Below are 24,447 nucleotides of genomic sequence, written 5' to 3'. Positions count from 1 at the left end.
CTGAATCATGACCTATGAAAAGTTAAATTGATAATCTATCATACAAGGCATTAAACAACATTTCAAACAAAACAGTTCCTGAGATAATCTCTCAAAGCTCTCACACAAATGACTTTTTCACATTTTCATCATTTCCTCTCAGACCCCATTCCACACTTCCTGACAAGGAGCACAACTTTTGCCAGTCTCACACCATGGCCCAATTTGCTTTCAGCTCTGGGGCACTGATCCAGGCAAAGCGGCAATCACAAAATACTTTTCCAAAGCTACATTTGTGCCTTAATATAGTTATAGATGTTCTTGATACATCTTAAGTCTTAGAAAATAATGTGATTAAAATATTCCTTTCTAGCCTCCTGTCTTATGTACTCTTGTTTATTTATATTAAGCATACAATAGAGCATGGATTTTTAAATTAAAAAAATGTAACTATTTAAACTCCAGTATTTGGAATTCTAGTATGGGAATTAACAAAATCGAGTGTGATTATGTGTTTTCTAGCTATACAGATGATTTTTTAAAAATATGTATTTATAGTCTAATTACCCTTGTTAGACAGTTCTCTTCATTTGGCTTATATTACAAGATTCTAACATTAAGCACAGTGTTTTTTTTTTTTTCCTCTGGATATTCCACAGAATAAAACCTTTGAGGACAAAGGTTTTTGATGGTTAGTGATTTTTTTCCCTTTTTAAGGAGTATGTGTTACATGTAAATTACTTGAATTAAATGAACGATTGTGAGCTTTCAGTGCACACCTCGGACAGGACTGCAAATGCCTTAACTTGACAGCAGTCACTGGAAAGAACATTCGATGAGCAGGTAACACTTTCATTTTCTTTTATTTGGGGAATAGTGGGCAGATGTGGCAAGAACCCCACGTTCCATCAAGAATTCAGGCTATTATTACTCAACTTTAGAAGAAGGAGGAATTTACATATCAAATAATGCAAATCTAACTCAGTGATTAAATAAGCAGAGTGCATTTCCTACCCTATAAAAATATAAATTATAATATCTGTATCTCAGTATAACTTGTAGTTTGAGATACTGATTTATTACATTATCCACTGTGAACTTTAAGTCGAGATGAATGTACATTTATTAAATCACAGCCATCCATCATCTACTACCATCTCTAAAAATTATACCTAAGATATTAACTGTATTATGAAATTAATAAAACATACCTCGTGTGATAACTTTAAGTAAATTTCCAAGGAAAATATACAACTATAACATAAAGAATTATCTTACATTGAGAATTAATATTAAACTCTAAATTATTAAGGTTGGATGGAAACATTTTTAAACTTCTCTACACTTACTCAGAATTGTTCTGCTGTTTCCTTTGGTGGCTCCATCCTTCTTCACCCCTCCCACCCCCACTCCAGCATACAGCAGATATTACTTGATAAGAAAAAGAAAATATATATGGTACCAGACTATTTCATCTTGTCCCTTGAAGGATAGTAGGTAAAGAGGAAAGAAGATCTAGCTGCATATATTCAGATGCATGAGATTATATGAGATGACAGGTGCATTTCTTTATCAGCCATTTCTAGATCAGTAGTTTAGATGCAGCAATACAGTCTTTGGTGGACAGGTCAGGGCACACCCTTTTGTTCAGGTTCTTTGGAGAAAGGGCAGATTTGAATCCCAGAGACCATCTCTGGCAGGTTCTTTGCTGCCATCATTTTCCCCCCTCGTAGGAAAAGCTGTCAAGAATCTTTAAATGGAAAGAGAGCCTGTTTTCATTTAAAAATCAAAAGTTTTCATATGTGGAGAGGGTACTTTTTAAAAAAGAACCATTTCTATGAATAGTGGTCATATCAGTGTCAAAAGTACACTTTGATCTTTCAGATTACAATGGAGGGTCTCTGCACACAGTCCCAGAGCGATCTCGGCTCTCTGACATCCATTAGCTTATATCATTGCTAGAATATGTTTGTTATCTGCAACTTGGAATTAAATTAAGGTCAGTTTGTGCAGATTCATGGCCTGAAGGTGAGCACAGAAGTGTGTTATCTCCCACTCTCCATTCTCTTCTACCCATGATAGAAATAAAGGAATAGTCAGATTACTTGTGCCTTCTCAATCAACTGCAATTTTGAAAGCAACAGTCTGCAATTATAAAATAATTGTGTCTGGAAGTTACTTCAAGAACCACCATCTTTTAAAGCATATCATTTCTTCTCTGGACAGTATATCAGAAACGTAGATGAGAAAGGATTCTAAAGTCACAGTCTAACATAAAGAAAAAAACATATATTTGAATTAGTGCAAAAAATGGCAAGTTGTAGATTATTTTACAAAAAAATAAGTATTGTAGAAAAATACACTAGTATAAAGTAATCATGAGCAAATTATTACCGAGAAAATCCAAATCAGACTGAGCAGTACTTTTCTAACACATCAATTATTTGCATGAAAAGGTATGTTTGACAGCCTCTTCCTTAGGTTCACATGAATGGACTTAATGCATCTTTTAAAAACTATAAAGATTGCAAAGGAAATTTTCTAATCCTTATGAAATTATCTCAAATTCATTATTAGTTGGCTCTCTACAGGCCATCATTTTTATTATGTATTCTCTTTGCCAAAGTACATAGCCTAATATCTTGGTTAACTCTAGGATAGAGCTACCAAGACAGTCTCAATGTTAAATTTGGTGTCCAGTAGTTCCCTACAGTACTCCCAAACTCATTAGGCTATGTGTTTCTATTTTTTTTTTCCTAAAAACTTGGATTTATAGTGATATGTTGCATCTTTAAAGATCCCAAATTTTATTCTTTCTTTTTCTTGTAACCTTAATAATCATTAATGCTATAATCCTTAACAGTTTAAATACATTGAAAATCTGAAAACTAATCTTGTTCCTATAAACTATAGATGAATCCTAATTGTCCTGTTAGTAGCTAAATAAATATGTAGTGATGCAAAGAGACTTCTGTGCTTATGTTTTTGTTAGCATTTCTTTCTTCCCTTTCTTTTATGTGTTGTTTGTTTTTATCTTTTCAAATTAATAACATAATTACAGAACGTCCTTCTTGCTCTCAGTAAGTCTTGGAGCCACCTCTGCATCCATATAAAAAACTGATTTTAGTATAAACTCATGATCTCTGATGTCTGTTCTGCTTGTTGGCATTATTTTGGTTTCTTTATGCCTTGTATATGTGTCTCTTCTCCTACCAACCTTACCTTTCTTCCTACTCTTCTTCTCCAATTCCAAGATTGTTTTGTCCTGTTTTGTTTCCTCTTGTCTTACAAGAATAAAAATTACCTGGGTTGACAAAATATTTTAGTAGGCAGACCCTCCAACTATGTTTGGCTTCTCATAGGAAATGGTTTATCTAATGTAAAGATAACAAAATTGCAGATTACAATAATGTGAACAAAATGTCAAGGGTTGAAGTTCAACCCCTTTTATTTTCAGTTCATTGTCTAAAGTATCAGAGAGAAATAAAATGTGAGGCAAAGTACTTAACCTCACTTTGTACTTGGACAGAGTGAAGAAACACTCCAAGTAGTATGTTATTGGAAAATGTACTGTGATGGATGTCTGGAGTGGATAGTACGATCTTTATATTATCACTTTATTACCAGAATGAAAAGATCAACTGGATATTAGTTATCACCCATTTTTTTAATGTAGTAAAAATGGAAAGCAATAAAAGAATGCAAAATGTCAACCAGTGGCACTTAAGCCTTATTAGATTGCTTTGATCAGGCTGCTGTTTGGCAGGCTACTTAAAAGGATATTAGGAAATTTCTGAGGGCCAGCTCTTGTTAACCTGAAGCAAATGTTCAATTCAGTGACTAAAAAGCTGACAACTGAAAAAGGGAATCATCTAGCTTTGTCCCCCACACAAAAGTCACCTGATTTGTAGAATTGTGTTAGTCATTGCATCTCATCATTAATGCTCTTCATCCATGTAAGATAAGGAGCTGCTCAAGGAATAAGGGACGATGACTATATAAATACAGAACATAGGAGTTTTGTTTGTTTTTTTAGTTACTGTCATTTTTGTTTGTTTGTTTTTAAAGCTGAAAGTAGATACAAAGGAAAGGAGAATAAGAGACAGTTTATATGTGATTATTTTTAGCAAGAATCTAATGGAAATAAAATATTGAGACTATAGATTTTTGGTTAAAAAACATATAGCTAAAACAAGCAAAGGGAATTGGCACATGACAATGAGTCTTTAGGAAAATAACAAAATTAGAATGAAATTCAAGGGACATTTGGATTATCCACATTTTACACTTATGAGAATTATAAAGAAGAGTACAACTTTTCCTTGGGCATTTAAATGGCTACATAGATTGGGCATATCTTAGTAGGAGGGCCTGAAAAGTAAAAGACTTGGGTCCATTTTCATGAACAATTAATCTCATTGCTTATATACAACTACAAAATGCTGCAGTGTTTTAAAAGCCTGCTCTTGAAATCAGGCTCAATTAATTGATTGCTGAAGCATTTTCTTCTTGCAGTTGCAAAAGGCTGTACTCAAAGTGATGCAAAATTCCAGATTAGTGTGGATTTAATTCATCAAATTATTTTTCATTGTTGATACTTGGCATTTTAACAACGGCCTGGGTAGATATTGTCAGAAAGGCCTGGAAAGCTTCAGAAGTTTCAGAAAGCTTCAGAAAGTTTCTGACTTGATATTCCCCTGGTATCTGTGAAAAGCAATTTTTTTTTAATACAACCAAATATCACCAAACATGAGACCATTGCCTGTTAGATGATTTTGTTTGTTGCATGATTAGAACGAGGTGATTTCTAAATAGCCACCAATTCCTTCATAGTTTTGAATTCCTTTTTTCTTTTTTGTGTATTTATTTATGTATTTCTTTTGGTAGGGATGTTGCATTTCAATATTTATCATTGACCCAGAAAATCAAGGATAGAAATTTGAATCAGATATTTTTTGCTATTAATAAGACCTTTTTTCTTTTAGTTTATTTTATTGTGAGATGCATGATTCAAATTTCACTCATGTTAAAACAATAATAATTTTCTGTATTTGAAGCATTTGGTATTTTTTTACTTATATGCTGTGATTCAGGTTTGAGAGTTAATTCCTAAAAAATCAAAAAGACTAAAAAGAACTCAGTGACTTCTACTTAAAACAATCTGCAATTTTTAGGACAGCCTTAATGTTCAATGATGATCAAAAGTGTCATGCCATGGCACTCATTTTACTTTTTACTAGTAAAGAAAAATATGGATTAGAAAACTTTCTACAAGTTTTAGGGGGAAGAAAGGAAAAATAAAATAAATCAAAGACAAGGAGACAAACCATAAGAAACTCTTAACTATAGGAAATAAATTTAGGGTTGCTGGAGGGAAGGTGGGTGGTACAATGAGGTAACTGGGTGATGGGCATTAAGGAGGCACTTGATGTAATGAGCACTGGTTATTGTTTTCAAATGATGAATCACTTAATTCTACCTCTGAAACTAATAATACAGTATAAATGAATTAACTTGAAACAAAAAGAAAAACAAAATTCTACCAGTTTTGTATTCCTAATTTTACTCAAAAGAAAAGCACTAACAATTTACACCCCATTAATTATTTATCAGAGAATATGAAAACAAATATTATGATCATGGATTTCAATTCCATATATAGTCACTAGAAAGGAATTATGCATCTCTGCTACCTGCTGAAGTAGATGCATATCTTAAAAGATGATACAATACCTTTGTATTTTTTGTTTGTTTGTTTGTTTTTTAAAGATTTTTTATTTATTCATTCATGATAGACATAGAGAGAGAGAGTGCGAGGCAGAGACACAGGCAGAAGGAGAAGCAGGCTCCATGCCCGGAGCCCAATGCGGGACTCGATCCCGGGACTCCAGGATCGCGCCCTGGGCCAAAGGCAGGCGCCAAACCGCTGAGTCACCCAGGGATCCCCACGATACCTTTGTTTACTTAACTATGGGTCAGATATAATTAATATAAGCATTCCAGCTTAGCTTCCATTTATGAGTATACATATTCTTAAACACCATGGTTTCAAACATAGAATATCCATTTTTTTAAGATCTTGGAGAACTTTGATGATTTTTAAAAGTTTTAGTCTTGAAAAATAAGTGTTTTGTTATTTGATTAATTAGAAATATTTTACTATCTTATGGAATTGGCAGTGTTTTCTGAGAAAACAGCTTAGGTATTTGAAGGTGTTTTGCAGAATTTGAAAATGTTGATTTTTTTTTTAATTGGGACAAATTGCAACAACAACAACAACAAAAAAAGTAAATTTCATAGCCTGAGTTTCAGAGAAATGCTAGAGTTTATAGTTAGTAAGTTAGTTTTCCTAAAGATTATGGTACACCATATAAACACTAACCAAAATGTAAAATATATTATTTTACATTGATGTCTATACACTCAATAATTTGATTTTAGCCTAGAATTTTAGAATTTTTTAATTACAATGAAAACTAATGAATTTAGTTCCCACTAACTCAGAAGTTATGTTCATTCAAATATTCTTTAGACTAAAATATTTCACTATATACAAAAAAAAAAATTGTTAAGCCATTGGAAACTTCTACTAGATAATAAAAGTGCATTTCTAATCCACTAAAGAGAATACACTTTTTTAAAAAATTGAAAAAAATTAAAAACATTTTAAAGCTTTTAAAATTGAGTATAATTGACACACAATGTTATATTAGTTTCAGATGCACAGTATAGTGATTCAACAAGTTTATACTTTATGCTATGCTCACACAAGTGTAGCTACCATCTGTCACCCTAGTAGGCTATTACAACATCATTGACTATATTCCTTACGCTGTGCCTTTTATTCTCCTGACTTTTTCATTCCAAACTGGAAGCCAGTTTTTCCCACTCCCCTTCACCATTTTGCCCATCCCCTCACCTCCCTCTCCTCTGGAAACCATCAGTTTGTTCTCTGTATTTATAGATCTAATTCTGCTTGTGTGTGTGTGTGTGTATGTGTGTTTCAGATTCCACATATAAGTGAGACCATATGGTATTTGACTTTCTCTGTCTGACTTATTTCACTTAGCATAATATCCTCTCTAGATCCATCCATGTTGTCACAAGTGGCATGATACTTTTTTATTGCTACATAACATGCCTATATATGTATACATGTCACACACACACACACACACACACACACACCCTACATCTTCTTCATCCATTCATCTATGAATGGACTGGGTTGTTTCCATATCTTGGCTATTGTAAACAATGCTACATTGAACATGTGGGTGCATAGATCTTTTCAAGTTAGTGGGTTTTTTTTTCCCTTTGGGTAAATACCGTAATGGAATTATTGGATCATATGGCATCTCTATTTTTAATTATTTGAGGAAATTCTATACTGTTTTCCACAATGGCTGCATGAATTTACATTCCCACCAACAGTGCACAGGTGTTCATTTTTCTCCACATCTTCACCAACAGTTGTTATTTCTTGTCTTTTTGAGTTTAGCTAAGAAAATACACTTTTGAATGCTTGGTAAGAATTTGTTTACCTTTGTTCACTGTTCTTATCTATTCATTAAAAATAATTCCTGAAGACTGTTACTAGTCCATTGTTTAAAATAATAATATTGTTTCTACAATATTTTATGTTAATTTATATTGTACCTCTGTTTTTTGGTTTTGTTTTTTGTTTTTTTTTTAAGTATTTAAGGATTTTTTTTTTTTAGTATTTAAGAAATAGACATATATTTAGGTTATATTGATGGAGGTTTATTATATGAACACACTAAGAGTAGATATAGATAGGAAATAATTCCAGTCACAATATGACAAGTTTTGGGGAGATTAGAATGGGACCCGAGAACTGAAAGATTGTTCAACACACAGTGTGGCTCCAATGGCCCAGGTATTTTGCCATCCTTTCATCTGCTGTCACTTAAGGCTCCCTTCTCCGTGTTGTGCTATTATGGTAACTTCATTATCCTCTGTCTTTTCTTCTGATGCACTTGCTACTCCTCTCCTCTATACCGATTTGCTTCAGCTCAGTTATAGCTTCTATCTATTCCTGTTGTCTTTATTCATAGTATCTCCTCTCCTGCCTCATGGTTTTGGTTCTCTGCCTTTTCCTGAGCATTTCCTTTGGCTTTTTGCTGATCTTTCACCAACTGTTGTCTCTAATGGGTTATGTAATCAGACCCCCCTAGAAAGAGAATGTAGTGGATTCATTATTTATTGTTTTGCTATTGAGCAGAACTTTCAAATAATGTCATCTCATAAACTACTGACCAGATTTTAGTCTGGAGGCAGATACCAATGGGTAATCCAATCAGCTATCATCAGAGCAGGGGTCCACATAATATACTCTCCTCAGAGGAATGCAGGAATAGCAGGTTTTCCACACAAGCATCTTTTCTCTAGGGTATCTGATTAAAAATGTTTTTACCCTATCCATAAAATACCCATGAGGATTACAATTACTTCAACGGATAACTGGCTAACATATGGTATATAAATCAAGTGGGGATGGCTCTTGAAATTGGGGTGGGGAAGAATGAATGAGGCCATCAAGGAATTTGAAGGTGGAGAAAAATTCATCGTGCTCATAGCTCTTATCCATTTCTTTTACTTGTTACCAATGGGAGCAAAGAGCAAGATGAATAAGAAATGCATTATGAAAACAGCTTCCCCAAAGACAAAGTCAGAATTTCTGAGGATATTTAAATTACTCCTATTTTCATTGCACTGAATACTGGATTATTTGCTTCTTGTTATTTGTTCTTTAAATGCATCACTCATAAAGTTGTGAGAATTCTTTACCCTCCCATCACCCTTCCTGGGAGATCAGTATAAATATAGACTTGAAATATTTTGTGCAAAGTACTACTGAAATAAGTTAAATTTCAAAGTCAATTGCCTTTTACTATAGATAATTATCATAGTTAAAATTGCTTTAGAAATGTAAAATTTAAGGTAAGAATAATCAATTCTCTTTTAAAATTTGCATATAAATAATATATGCAGCCTGTGAATATAGGCACTCGTTAAATTGTCAGATACATTAAAAAAAATCAACCCATTTTGGAAATCAATAAATTTCTAGTATAAATTAAAGTGTATTACAACAAAATCCAAAGAGTTCTGAAATGTTTTACATTTCCGTAAGTACAAAGGAAATAGTTAATCATGTAAAAATTAAAATTCAAACATTATAGAACTAATATACTATAATGACGTGCCTTAAAATCTGCCATTACTAAAAAAACAAAAAATCTGCCATTACTGATTTTTCATTAATTATGAAGGTGTCCAGTAAAATAAAATAAATAAATAAATGATTTAATAAGTTATGCAAGTTCCCTTGGAATACATACATATTCACCAAATAATGTTCAAATAGGTGGACCAAAGTGGAGGTAGGACATGATAATGCTTACAATAACATTTAAAAATATATATAAGTGATAATAACCACATAGAATTCTGAGCGTGTCATGATAGGTGATGAGATGCTTGAAGTATTTTAAACATTTATAAATTAAATTCTTTTATCTGAAGATTCAGTTCAGGAAATCAACTGAGAAGCTTTACACTATCAAAAATAATATTTGGAAAATTGATCAATTCTTTAAACTGCTCAGTTAAGGAAAATTAGTTCAAACCATAAACAATGAAGAAATAATTGGTATCTCCTATTTTTTGAGTTGTTAATTGCAAAATTGACAAAGAACCACAGTAACAAAATGGCTTTTCTGCAATGTTTCTGGAAATACATCCCTCAAAATGTTTACAGCACCTGCTATATAAATTGTGGGTAATTTTCAATTATCATATGTTTGTATTATGATTTGTATATTCTAAATGAATTTGAAAACTAAATTTCCCACCAATTTTAACTTACAAAGCAGTCAAAATGAGTCTCTTTTTGAATAACACTTGACTCCTAATCATCCATATTTGGAAGCTGGAGGAAACAGAAATTTTGAAAAGTGGCCTAACATTTCAGTCCTCAGAGAAAAATTTTATTCTTATCTTAAATGCCCTTATAACATATAGTGCTTTGCATGTTACATTCTTCATATATAACACATTGTGTAATGTATGTTTCTTTGGAAATATAGGTTCATATGTTTTTGCAACATGTTCTTTTATTTTAGCATATATTGCTAAACATTATAAACATTACGTACAGCATGTGACTATGACATGTAGTATTTTAAAACCTAACTAATGCTCAGCTTAGGTTTTCTGCCAAAGTAATATAAAGCAGGTCTAGGTCACTGAGCTAGTGGAAGAAATATAAAATAAAAAACATATATGTACAAAAGTAAGTATATCATGATTCATCAGTGATCTCAGAGCAGTCAAATTAAAACTGACTTGAGGCATCTGTGAGCAAGATCTTTAAAAACAAACCAGAACAGAATAACCATGAATGAAAAGATAGTTATAGGTGCATTGATGTAAATTATCGTTGACCGTAATCCACTAAGTGAAAGCCTAACAAATGTAATCTCATCACAAGAAGATTGACCAGGAACAAGCATGCAGACATCATGACATTACTTCTAGCAGTAGGTAGACCAGCTCAAAGGAACCTGCAAACACTATTTCCTCACACTGGGCAAGTTAACTTGGCATAGAATTTAGTTGGTAATGACTGTTGCTATAGTTGAACAAGTACTTTTTTAGAATACTTCCAGGACAGGAAGGGAGGGCATTCATTTCAGGATATTTTGACCCAAAGACACCTTGAAATAAAAGAGAAATCTCAATATTTTTCCCTTCACTAACATAAATAGTTGAATAAAATCATAGCACTCAATAACTAAATCATAGCACTTAATGACTAAAATAAGTCATTATAAATAAATAAGCCAATGATGATAAAAGAAAACAATCACATTAACACTATCTGTTATTATGTTATTAAAATTCAAAGTAAAGAAGGATTTTGAAAGTCATTGTATCATTGGGAAAAAGTATATTATTATTCCAATTTTCATATGATGCATGGATGAATTATCATGTGTTACTTGTCCATAGCCTTCTTTGATGCAGTAATTGAGGAAAGAAAAAAAGACCAAAACAAATGAGATGCTACAGTTCAACATTTCTAAAGACAAAATATGTCTTATCATATTTCTTATAATGTGTTTTATTAAAAAAACACTTTCATAATGTTTAAGACAAATACTGAAAAATAGATTTTTCAAGCATCATAATGGCTTCCCAGGGAAAAGAAAAAAGGAGACAAATAAATAAACAAAGCTAGGAAGCTGAGATTTATTTATTTCTTCTAATATGCTTTTCATTTTTGGAGAAAGTTTGTACAAGAATACCCTAAAAGTAGTGAGGGAAAGCTAAATTTTATCAACTCGATCTTTAAAGATGGTCCAATGCACTTATATTAACAAGATATGGAAAACAAAACACAGGTAAAGCTATCTTTCCTTGTATTATGCAAAAATATGCATTTTTCTTGGCCCTCTCAATAAAAGAAATTCTGTAACTATTATAATACTGTGTTCAGATGAGGAATGATATATTCAATTAAATAATCTTTGTGTTTTATACTCTAATTTCATGGCTGCTTAGTGGATTGTCAAATATTTGTAAATTTTTGCATGCTCAATATCTGTATGCTTTTTCATTCAGGTAGCTTGACATTTTGTAAGTATTGCATAAGACATATTAAATAAGTATCACTGTAAAATTAATATAATCCTTCTCTTTTCATGTTACACCAACTCTGAATATATTTTCCATTTATAATGCTTACTTAAAAGCACATTAACTATTTAGTACTTAATTATACCTGCAAGCTATCCTATTATGTGATAAGCATTTCTTGGAAATGACCTTTTTTCCTTAAAATAAAGTCACAGTCCAAATTTTTTCTTTCAGTATATTAGTTTATTTTATTATGCTTCTTCCTAAACTTGCCAGTTGAGCTAGATTAGATTTAAAGAGAGCTATTTTTAAACATCCTTTGAACAGTATATTTGTATAATTTGTGTTCATTTTTACTGTTGTAAATATAATTATGTTCTTAAAAGGTAATTTATATTTCTTAAAATGTATGTTTTTCACATTGAAAATTATTTACATCAGAGATATTTATCCTGGTCTGTCATAAATGGGTACAATCAATGTCAATGCTATAGAGGCTAAATGTTTCTTAGTAGATGATTTAAACTTTGTTGATCCATTTGCCTAGAGCTATGATATTAAGCCAGATATGGAGCAGAAGGTGAGGCAGATACATAAACTAAAGTTTATTTTGTAGGTGATCGAATAGGGTTGGTATGAGTTAGGAAAATGGCAGAGGAGTGTCTGAAGGGTGTTTCCAGCAGCTCTCCAGGGTCAGATATTTTTGCACACAAAGCCAATGTTTGTTTATAATCACTCATTAATTCTTGAATTCCTCTATTCCTAAACCAACTTTTCACTTGGAAATTATTGACTGCTAGCCTTAGGCCATTTTGCTCTCCCAGGCTCTACACAATATTAAATTTATTTTCAAGGGAACTGAGCAAAAAAAGTGTCCAAATAATTAACCAGAAAACTGAGTTACCCAAGCTCTCCAACTATACAGCTTACCAGATTCCATCCTGTCAAATACGAAAACAAAGGGATGAAGCTTTCTATTTCCTGACACTTCTTAGTGAATGTAAGCATTAAAAGTTAATGGAGTAGTTATTTCTTTAACTATTTGGCTTAATTCAGTATCAAAAGATATTTCCTCTACCACACAGAATCCAACAAACTCTAAGCAAATACACTCATTCAGCAAATATTTAGTGAATGACTCTTATATTCAAAGGCACTGAGCTATTGATATATGATATTTTCTTTGAAATTTTGAACATACTGAAGGGAAGATATAATAATAGTGATAATATAATAGTGACAATAATATTACTATAGCTGAGGGCTTACATGTACTAGGCATTGCTTTAAATTATTTAAATGCATTAAATCTACCAGTGGTGTGAAGTATCTCTATTTTTACATAAGCTAGTAATATATATATTATATATATATATTATATATATATATAATATATATATATATATTGAGGTCCAGAGAACTTAAGTAGATTACCCAAGTTCACTCAGCTAGTAACTTATGGAACTAGGATAAAAACCAAACCTGTGAGTCCAGAACACATGCACCAGACCAAGATATAGGGTTATAGCAATTTTAAAAACACAAGGATAGATTTAAATAACAATCTAACCAAAACAAATATAGTGTAATTAATTAGTGTTACTATTTTATTTCTCCACAGAATTTAAATAGTTTATAAAATGCCTTTATCCTGTTGTTTGTATTCATTTTTGAAAAACTAACACCTGAAACTTAATGTCTGACTTTATATTATTTACTCAAAGTACTTTTTAATTAGGGGACGGTGTTTCTGGTATTTTTAGTATAAAGAGATGTGTCTATCCTTAGGACTCTATAAACATCACTTTTCTTGTACAGAAAAGGCAAACAGCTCTCTCCATAAAGACATTCTGAATTGTTGTCAAGGATGTACCCTCCATTAAATTGAGGAGATGTTGAGGAGAGATGAAGAGGGAGGAGTTATATGGCTTGGCAAGTAGCTCAGCTTCATGATTGTTAGGATGATTATTAGCCTGTCACCAAACACTAGACCTGGCCAGTAAGACAGCTTCTCTGATACCCCAGGGGCCTTGCCATTAAGTGCAGACAGTATGGGGAAGGTGACCCAGCTGTTCCTCTTAAGTGAATAAATGAAGTGTTTTGTTTCCAGCTTTGTCTGCATATTTTTGTAATATAGAGCTAAATGAAACTTTAAAATAAAAAACCACAAGACTTAATTCTCCTAATCAGGGCTGGCCTCAATAGCATGCAATGTGTATAGTCACCCATGGTCCTATGCCTAGAAGGATCTGTGCTTGAATTCATGATCTGCTGTAACTGTCCTAAAATTCTTCATTTTGAACAAAGGCCTCACAATTTCATTATGTACGGAGCTTCCAAATTATTTTATGGGTCTTTCCCTAATAATGTTAGTGAATAGTAGAGGAAGAATGTGGAAGTACAATTTTCATGTGTCTAATTTTAATTTATAATTAAATCCCTAATTGATTCATGTGAGAAATAAAAACAAAAGAATTTTGCTCCCAGCCCAATATCTAGGCATGGAGAGAGATAAAATAGAAACATTTAATGAGAGTTACTCCCCTTCCCTCCCTTCCCTCCTCCTCTTCCCTTCCTCCTCCTCCTCCTCTCTTTCTTAAAGCAGAGGTTAGATTATTTTTTAAGTAATTATTTTAAAACCAGAAAAAAAGCAAGATCAAAGAGCAGGCTAAAGGTGTCATAATTACCACCTGAGAAACACATCTTCTTGTTATTTACAAACAGGAGTGCTGCTGCCAGGAACCATGACTCAGGTATCAAGCACCGTGGCTCGAGCCTCTGTTTCTGCTGCTTTTCTCTCTTCCCATTATTGTCACAATGACAAGGTTTGTTTCCAGCTTGTGCTTCCCACAGGGTCCTGCCTCCTACCAGAGGTTACCATCCTCAAAGTCAATTGCCAAATAAAACATGTTAGTAGCTGGAAATGTGGATATATGTAGACACCTAATTTTATATACACATGAAGATACCATGCATTTTAATAAAGGTGCTATTCTAAATTTGTAGAACCAGCAAAGGGGCCTAGGGGCACCTGGCTGGCTCAATTGGTAGAGCATGTGACTACTGATTTTGGAATTTGTGAGTTTAGACCCCATGTTGGGCATAGAATTAACTTAAAAAATAAAGCAAAACAAAACAAAAACCCAAGCAAACAAAAAAGCAATGCAGCAGAAGGGCTTTGAGATTGACTTCTGCCATTTAAAGCCTTTTCAAGTGGTTTTTAGTTTTTATTATGTTATTTTACTGACAAGAAAACTCAGACCAGGAGCCGTAAGTGGAAGACCGAATTAGCATAATTTATGTTATGCTAAATTTAATGACAATATTGAGTCTAAAACTCATGTCCCATGACTCTTAAGTTCTTGAATATATTTCCATTCGTTATATCTTTAATACTCAATATAAAATATATGGCATATAAGGATTTAAATTGTCTATGTGTATTTTACAGCTTGAAGCACACATATTTTTATTGAAACAAAGCCACACCCATTTGTTTACATATAGTCTATGACTGCTTTCACAGTACCAAGGCAGTGTTGAGTAATGTAACCCCATCCTGCAAAACCAAATGTAATTACTAAACAACCCATTACAGAAAAACTGTTTTGATCCCTGATGAATGTAAGCATTTTGAGAATCTAAGCTGGAATATACACATGCTGAGATCAGTGTTTAGCATAAAATAATTTTTAAACTTTAATAATAGGATATGGATACCACATAATCCAGAATGAATTAGAGTAGTTAAATAGGATAAACAACAGACACAATATGGATCATTCCATTTTAAAATTTCATAATTCTATGATGCTATGGTGCTGTATCTTTTTTTTTTTTTTTTTTTTTTTTTTTTTTTATTTATGATAGTCACAGAGAGAGAGAGAGAGAGGCAGAGACACAGGCAGAGGGAGAAGCAGGCTCCATGCACCGGGAGCCCGACGTGGGATTCGATCCCGGGTCTCCAGGATCGTGCCCTGGGCCAAAGGCAGGCGCCAAACCGCTGCACCACTCAGGGATCCCGTGCTGTATCTTTTAATTCAATTACTGGGTGCTAAAGGCAGTTTAATGATCTAAAGAACAATTGAACACACATGTATAAATATATAATCAATCTATATGTGTAAGGCAATGGTAGATTTTTTTTTAAACAACAGAGCTATGAAAACTTTAGGATCTACTTTTACATAATATCCATCTTCAGCTGTGGTTGAAAAGACACACCTATTCTTAATAAAATCAAGGTAGTTGATGGATCATTTCCAGAAGACAAGTGGATTCCTACCTGCCTATCATCTATGCAGATTGCCAGGTTACAGCTTTGCAGAAGCACCCAACGAAATCCCCGTGCTCAATAAATGGCTTTATTGAGTGAACAGATTAACCACTTATATAACAAGATAAAGTTATAAAATAGGAATTATTTACATTTGATATTTAAGGCAACATGAAGGAAATCCAGAACCAACTGGTTTGAACTATACTAGGAAATATGGTAGCTGATACAGATGGTCCATTTTTATAGCTAGCATCTTTAAAATATACCAGTAGAGAGAGATAATGACCTAAAGGGTATGTAGGAATCTCCGCTTTGTGGCTGAGATCTAAGTGCTTTAAAAATCAAAGTATAATTGGTACAGATTTGCTTTTTTCCAGCCACGTCCATTTTTTAGCTCCAGAGACAGGTGTCATTTTAGTCTACTAAACATCTTTGATCACATTGCTTCATAAATTCCTTAGCTTTATTTCATTCTTCTCTATTTCTCTTTACTATTTCCACCCCCCATTCAAAAACTGTAAGTAGTTCACAAAACATTTTCACACAAGACTATTTTCCAGAAAGCATCTAAGGTTAGTTTATGTGAATTTCATTATGTATATTTTGGGTCTAAAAGTATTCATCACAAATATGAAAATTAAGTTAAATATACTTGCAAACAGACCTGGTATTGGTCAATAAAGGCTCATTTAATCTTATTAGACATACATATGTGTGTGTATGTCCATATATGTATATATATTTAAACTAACCTCCCTTGGAACTATCTGTAAAAAGAGAGAGTTGGATTAATTATCTGTACATCTCTTAAAAGCTATTCTTTTCTTCATTAAATAAATTAACTTATTGATTAAAGCTTTTCCCCAATACTTTCAAACAGGATTTAAAGTGATTACAAAAGTATTTTAAACTAAGTAATTGTGGAGAAAAGCCAACATGAAAGGAAGGAAGGAAGGAAGGAAGGAAGGAAGGAAGGAAGGAAGGAAGGAAGGAAGGAAGGAAAGGAAAGTTAAAGGAAGGGAAATCTAGTTGATCAAATTAAACACAAATCCTAAATCTTGGTTTCCTTGTAGCTAGAAATAAGGAAAGGCAATCTGTTCCAGAACTCACATGATCTATGAGGAAACAGTCTACAGAATCTTCAGAAGAGAGCCTATAAATTTGGATTTTGCGATTAAGGGTGTGTTGAGAATTCATGCAAGAGGACAGATAAAGCACATAGACTAACAATGGTAGCTTTGAATAGCTCTGAACCTTGAATCAATGATGTTCTGGAAGAATAGTTTTGTTTTTTTTTTTAATTCATAGGTGGCATCCTTTTATTTTAATCAAATATGATTTTTAAAGTGAAGAGTTACTTGTGCATGATTTTTAAAAACCTTTCTGGTGTTTTCTAATAAGAAAATCATCCTTTTTCTAAAGGGAGAAATGATCCACCTAGAAGGTTCTATAGAGTCTAAGTGTTCTGGGTGGTGCCTCAGGGACAATGTTAGCCTACTTTTTAAGTAGCAGGGAAACTCCCACTTTACATCACTTTATGTTCTTTATGCAAGATTACAGGTGGAAAAAAAAATCCATTGATTTAAAAGTAATAATAAAACCACTGCCCCAGTTTAGCTCCTGGATTTTCACATTGCACAGCTATATTTGTTCTGAGTAAGGCAAGCTTAGAGAGATACTGGGTCAGAGTCTCCCACACTGCCCAGCCCTGATCTGATCCTTGAAACAGTGAATAATTTACCATAATTAAAAGAGTTTCTTAAAAATCACCATTTCACCACATAACCTTTTATTAGTGATTTATTTTCCTAAGTGAACTTGTCCACTCGGCAGGGGCATATCTTCATGCATAATTGTGTATTTCCTGTTCCTGATTGACCATTTCCTGATTACTTGGTGCTAAATTTTGAGTGATACCAAGATGACAAAAACAGTTGTCCTCCTTAAAATTTGACTACATAAATTAATAAGCACATGTGTTAGCATATATTAATATTGTCCTACTGTATTCATTTGAGTTTAGTAATTCTGGGTCTAGGATAACTCACTGAAGTTCTGTCTTCTGCCTACCCATGTCAAAATAAAAATGATGAAATTGACAATGATAATAGTTACGTCTCATGAATTTGGAGACTGTCACTATACTATTGCACTCTTTCCTGTTGCCACAAGTTTGGAAAATCGTGCAGGGTTAGTTCTCTTCCTTCCAAGAATGACAAAATTGTTAAATTGGCTTACAGGAGAGTATTTTTTATATGTTCTTACCAAGTATCCTCATTTTACCAATGAAATATGAGGAACAGAAAAGATAAATGACTTACTCAAGCTGACATAATTAGTTGATGGCAAATGTAAGGAAAAAAATCCAATTTTCTCCACCACCTCCTCATAGTGAAAATGAAGGTGAAAAGTAGTTAGCAAATGTGATTACTAATCTGGTCCAAAACAGCTATCATCTTTTATCAAGCGTATATCTTAGTGGTTAAATCAAGACTCTATAGTAGTAGATTTCAAAGAAGGATTTGTCTGACTTACTACTGACTGTACCCCTCACTCCCACCCACCCCCATTCCTCTCAGTCCGGTGCCTCAAGTTGGGGTTATCTTCAACCCTTCTTAGGACTAAAATTGTAAGGACACTTGAACTTTTTACATGGGTAAGTTGTAGAAGGACAACTAAGTTGAACTAGATTGAGGAAAACTAGAGAAAAAAATGTTTATTGTAAAAAAAAATGTTTATTGTGTCTACTTCCATCAGTAATGAATGACTTTAAATTATTTAAATGAATGTAAATTAATGAATTTTAGCTACAGAGTCACCAGAAAACCTAGTGTCTATTACCACCTAGTATTCACCAAAAATGGAAAACACTTGTACCATAGTTTAAATTCCATTGAAAAGAAGTAGTATGTATTCTTGCTTGACTTTCACCTTAGATGCAGAACAAATCATAGTCATGGACCAAATTGTAGAGTCAGATCTTGGTGCTCTTTAAGAAGTTCAGTCTAGTTCAGCGTAATATAATGTCAGAATAATTTAAAGAAAGTTCACTAGACTCCCAGTCTGGGGACCTGGACTCTTCATTTAAACAGAAGAAGATCATCTAATTGCTTCTAACCTCAGGTAGTTTGTTTGTAGATGGCTCTGTGAGCCGCTCTACTTCCCACATCCCTTCTAGTCCTAAAATTCTTTACCATAACATTATCCTGTAGAGTTGATGTTTGATCCAGTCTAGTTAAATATTAGTTGTTGGCATTCATACACATTGCACCTTTCTTTTACTGTCTGCAGATCATTTTGAGGCCTGTGGAAAGGACACTGAAAGGGACTTGGAAGATCTCAAGATCTCAGTCTTGATTCCACTCCTTACTGCCCCTATGACTTAAAACACTCAATCTTTCAAAATCTTCTTTCCTAACTAAAATGTAGAAAAAAAGAACCTCTATGACTTAATAGGTTACAGTAAGAATCAAGTATAAGAAAGTTACAGTTCTGGCTACGAGAAGTCCAAAATCACTGGTAGGTTTGGTTGTTGGAGAGAGCTCCCCTCCTGGCTTGCAAATGGCCACCTTCTTTCTGTGTCCTTTCATGATGGAGAGAAAGAGCTCTGATGTCTCTTTTTAGGAGATAACCAATCCTTTCATGGGGCTCTGTCCTCTCGACCTCATCTAAGCCTAATTACCTCTCAAAGATTCCAAATCCTAACACCATCACATCAGAGATTAGGGCTTCGACAAATGAACATTCAGTCCATCACACTCACATTAATGCTGGGAGCAAGAAGTTATGGTCAATGCTCTCATTTCCCAAAAGAAGAGAAAATTTCAAAAGGAATTCAGATCATCAACGGCTGTGGTGATTATAGTTTTGCCATTAAAATTTTTACAAGAGGACAAATGACTCTCACACTCAAAATTAGAACAGTTAAGCCATCTTTCCTTACCAATTCATTATGTTTTAAACATGAAAATGTAAGATCTCTAAGGCATTGTGAAGATCATCTATACCATCTCCCCCCTTTCTTAAGTAGGGTTACGAGACCACCAGAAGATGAATGTTACAGCAAATTGCTGATTGTTGGGGCACCTGGGTGGTTCAGCTGGTTAAGTGTTTGCCTTCAGCTCAAGTCATGATCCCAGAGTCCTGGGATCGAGCCCCACTTTTTTCTCCCTGCTTGGTGGGGAGCCTGGTTCTCCCTCTCCCTCTGCTGATCGTGCTCTCACTGTCTGTCTCTCTCAAATAACTAAATAAAATCTTTAAAAAAATCGCTGATTATGTGGACTCAGTCCCAAAAGATGAGCTTTATATACCATGCCATTAGATGTGTTTAGAGATTTGCTTCTACGATGACTTATCCAGAGGATGTGTAAGGTTTCCTAATACTGTGATCATTCTGTAGAGCAAGCCGGAAGTCAACAAAGAACAGCTTTCCCACCCCCTTCATTTAGATGGAGGGCAACTGAAAAGTTAAATTTCTAGCCAAAGGTCATATAGCTTGGAGGCAGGCTAATAATGCAGGGAAACACATGCAGGCTTTGAGTCCCCTGGAACTAGAGTGAAACACTTTTCTATCACATTTTAGCTGTGTGACCTTGGGGCAAGAAGTTTTAGCTCTCTAGGCCTTCAGTTCCACATCTGCAAAATGATAACAATGTAAAGATGAAATAAGTTAACAGATAAAATACCTGCCACCTAATAAGCATTTACCAGCTCCAACTTCTTTCTTAGTGGCAAATCAAGGACTGGCACCCACAGTTCTTGACTCCCTGTCCAGTGCACTCTCCGCTACTCTTCAAGTTGCATAGATAGCACTCTTTTGAACTGAGAATATTAAGTGCATTTTTTTAAAACCTTGTCTTCCAAAATCAATCTCTTCACATTTTTAATAATGCGAGAAAGGAGCTTGAAGTTGGCCCACAGAGATTTTTATGAACCAAAGGGTTATTTTTAATTGGATTTTGTGCCTGTTGTTATAGAAATAGTTGTTTCATAGATTAAGCATTATGACTTGAGAGCAAAATCAAGCCCAGAATGGGGTGTAATGATGATATCACCCCTAAGCTGCTTTTTCTTGACAAAACACTTTTAAAATTAAGAGAACAGGAGTGAAGCAGCTTCAAAAGCACACATTTCTAAGAGAAAAAAGTCTTCCCTATAAAAATAGCTTTAACATGATATATTCGCTTTTCAAAGATCAAAACTGAGAATGACCCTTGCTGCCAGTAGGATGCTAAGATTCTGCAGAGTTATTACGCTCTTCTTTCTTCACTGTTGAAACTAGAAAGAGTTCCTTTGATCGTGGAACTTACTTTCAACATTTAGTCTCAAAGCTTTTTATTTTATTTTATTTTATTTTGCCGTTGCTGAACTAAGAGGCTTCCTCTAGTTATTTAGTGATCAGTCTCTCAAAACTGTTCTGTCTAGACTCGTTCTTATTCATGTATCCAGATGTGTAATTTAACTTCTCTAAAGAAACAAAAAGAGATCGTTTCCAATCTTAATGATGGTTTCCTTTAAAGACATGAAGCAGTCTCTCCTGCAACATTTAGCTTATCTCACTGGTTAATTTTCAGCCCCAAAGAAACCCCAACTAAGGAAGCTAGAACTTGACATCCTAATAGAGAAATCAGGATAGCCAGCAGTACCAAATGCAAAGACCGATCTGTTGTTGGATGGACTACGGAGGTTCTTCTAATTGGTTCTATTACTGTTTCTCTTTTTTCTTTCCTTCTTTCTTTATTCTCTTTTTTTTTCCTTTTCTTTTTCTCCTTTTTCTTGGCCTTTTCTGTGTCCTCCTATGATTCTCGGACATTGATGGGTTTTGTTGGTAGAATTTGGTTGAAGAAATTGTGAACCCAACCTTGATGCTCTCAATCAGTTGAAAGTCATGAAACTCAATGATGCCACATCCTTCATTATTTTAGCATACGGACACATTTCAGTACTTACAAAAGAGGGGGAAAAATCCATCACCAAATAATATATCTTTAAAAACTTTCCATGATTTTTTTCTCAGTAAATCATAGTGTCCAATGAATGGAAGTATTTTTTTTTAATTAAAAAGTTTCAAGTTATAGAAAGTTTTTTTTTCTTTTCCTTGCTTTGTTTTTAAGTAGAAGAGGAGGGATATTTTTCTAATGTGTCATTTCATTGATTTCCACAAAACAACTTTCTGAAATAATTTGTCTGTCCTTAGCCAATGTACATGGATTTACATAGATTCACTGGCAGTTACTTTCCCAGGTGACTACATTTCTTGCCTTTTTTCTTATTGTCCTCAGTTGGAAATCCTTGCCCTCTAGAGCTGTTCAGTCTCACTTTTCTTTTTTCCTTCTCACCCAACACATGGACCTTTATTGGCTGTGACCTCTCTCTCTCTCTTTTCATTTTCTAAGAGTCCATACTTTTACCTAAACTCACTTCACTAGACTTAGTTTTTAGATGCAACATTCCATAAATTTAAGAATTTGGTGAACATTGGAGATACATGGGGTAACAGTGAAGAACAGCTATCACACAGTGCAGTACTCAGCACAGTCTCCTCACCAGAATCTAATCAGCCAGTTGCTCCAGCTGAAGATGCTTAGCTAATTACTTATGGTCAGCTCTCTCCCCAAAGTCAGAGGCTACAGCACTGCTATCTGCTTCATTAGTAAGAAAGCCAGAACTGCAAATATCAGAGAATTCATTATGAAAAATAACAACAACAACCAAGTATGTGTAAATTTGGGAGGCTTCCCAATGCTATATTGACTGTGCCTATTTATGACAACAAGGTTCATTCACGTGTCTTTGATCAATGCATAATGTTAAAGGTTCTTCTTAAAGTGTCACACCTGAATGTCTGTTAACTTGTCATTTTCCTTGCTTGCTCTGACTCTAATGGGCTTGAAAATTGATCCAGCCAGTCTCTTCCTCCTCTCTCTCTCTCACCTCTCTCTCATTTCTCTCTTGTCTCTCCTCCTTCTCCCGTGCTCCCCCACCCCTTACTTTGTCTCTTTCTCTCACTCTCTGTGAGGTTCATTTGCTCGACTGATTCTGAGTGTCCATAATGACTGTTTGGCATATTCTACAGGCAAAGGTCCCGAGACCCTTTTTGCTGGCTATAACCTCAATGATAACGAATGGCACACAGTGCGTGTGGTCCGTCGAGGAAAAAGTTTAAAGTTAACCGTGGATGACCAACAGGCCATGACAGGTAAATCCCCCTGTTTCCATTTCCTTTTCTTTTGTTGAAGCTTTAGCTTTTCCATTTCTTACAGGTAACTGGAAACCAGCCACACAGCTTGAAGCTGTTATACACAGTTCATTTTCCGCTCCAATTTTTCCAGCAACAATGCCACTTAATAAGCAGTATGTTCAATGTTTTTTTCTCTCAAATGAGGAATATTTTCACGTCATGTTCTTTCCTGTTCAATAATTCAAGAAAATGTTATATGTTTCAGTGCTGTGGCTTGATGGATATCTTAGGGTCTCCTAAAATATTGAAGTCATTGTTTACATGCCAATTTCTCTTCAATTTCTTTGTTTTTTTTGAAATATATTTTTGGCCATAAACAGCAGCAAGCTATACTTTTTAGTATCTAGGTAAATTGATATGCTGGCATTCTGTTGGGTGAACCACTTTTATAAGCTGTAATAGATCATTTCTAGCCATTTGCCTCAGTTGGTTAAACTCTAATATTAAGGATGTCAAGTTCAATCCCTGATATGTGGATTCCTAACTGAGGTGAGCCATGTAAAATCCACCCCGGAGACTTAGGGAAACCAAATGAAAGAGGAATTGGTGCACCTTTGTTCTCTCTGCTGAAAATAACTCCAAGTACATGACCCGCTGGGATATTAACTCTTTTTCTTTTTAAGAGAACATCCCTAAAATTCTTAATTATTTTAGTATAAGGCACAAGACAGTCCTTGTGCAGCGGAGAAGTGTGTCCTACATTCAGTCCTGAGGGGTTCCCATGATCAGAGATCATTGATTCTATCAATATGGAAATAGCATGTGTGGGATTTTAACTTTTGAGAGAATTATTTCTGAGTTCAAATAAAGCAAACTATCAACTTAAAGCTCTCTTTACTATGTTACATTCTAATAGTGCTTTATGGCTTTCCAAAACTTTTTTCTACATGTGGGTGCAACTTAATTTCAGAATTACCTGAAGAGCTTTAAAAGAACCAGTTCCTGATCCAACATCCCAGAAAGTCTAGCAAAAGCCCAGTAATTTAAAAAAAAAAAAAAAAAAAAGCCCAGTAATTTTTTTTTCCTTTTTCATTTTGTTGTTTTGTTTTAGGTTTGGGGGGTTTTGTTTGTTTCTGTAAAATCTCTTTAAAGGGGACTCTCATGCAGCTGGTTCATGGATTAGCATATAGACACTGCTACTGTGTTGTATCATTTAGTTCTCTGAGGAAGAAAATCAACCAGAAAGCTGTTAGCATAAGCCCTCATTCAAAATTGCCAAATACAAGAAGGCTCTAAAGGAACTGTGTGAACTTAGGGAAGGGATACGGAATTTTTGCAGGGCTTT

At 34.1% G+C, this 24,447-nt stretch overlaps 1 protein-coding gene across 24 annotated transcripts in view; it reads left to right on the top strand.

Annotated features, from left to right (window-relative positions):
• Positions 1-24,447, top strand: part of NRXN1 (neurexin 1) — a 1,115,374-nt gene that overhangs the window by 505,391 nt on the left and 585,536 nt on the right. For all 24 annotated transcript variants that reach the window (XM_072768323.1, XM_072768320.1, XM_072768315.1 and 21 more), the window contains one exon: positions 22,998-23,120. In XM_072768323.1, coding sequence (XP_072624424.1) covers positions 22,998-23,120 — 123 coding nt within the window. The remainder of the gene's footprint in view (positions 1-22,997; positions 23,121-24,447) is intronic.

This window comes from Canis lupus, chromosome 11, assembly GCF_048164855.1.
Source record: "Canis lupus baileyi chromosome 11, mCanLup2.hap1, whole genome shotgun sequence".
In the NCBI taxonomy this organism is placed as follows: domain Eukaryota; kingdom Metazoa; phylum Chordata; class Mammalia; order Carnivora; family Canidae; genus Canis; species Canis lupus.
This window is presented reverse-complemented; position numbering and strand designations above follow the sequence as displayed.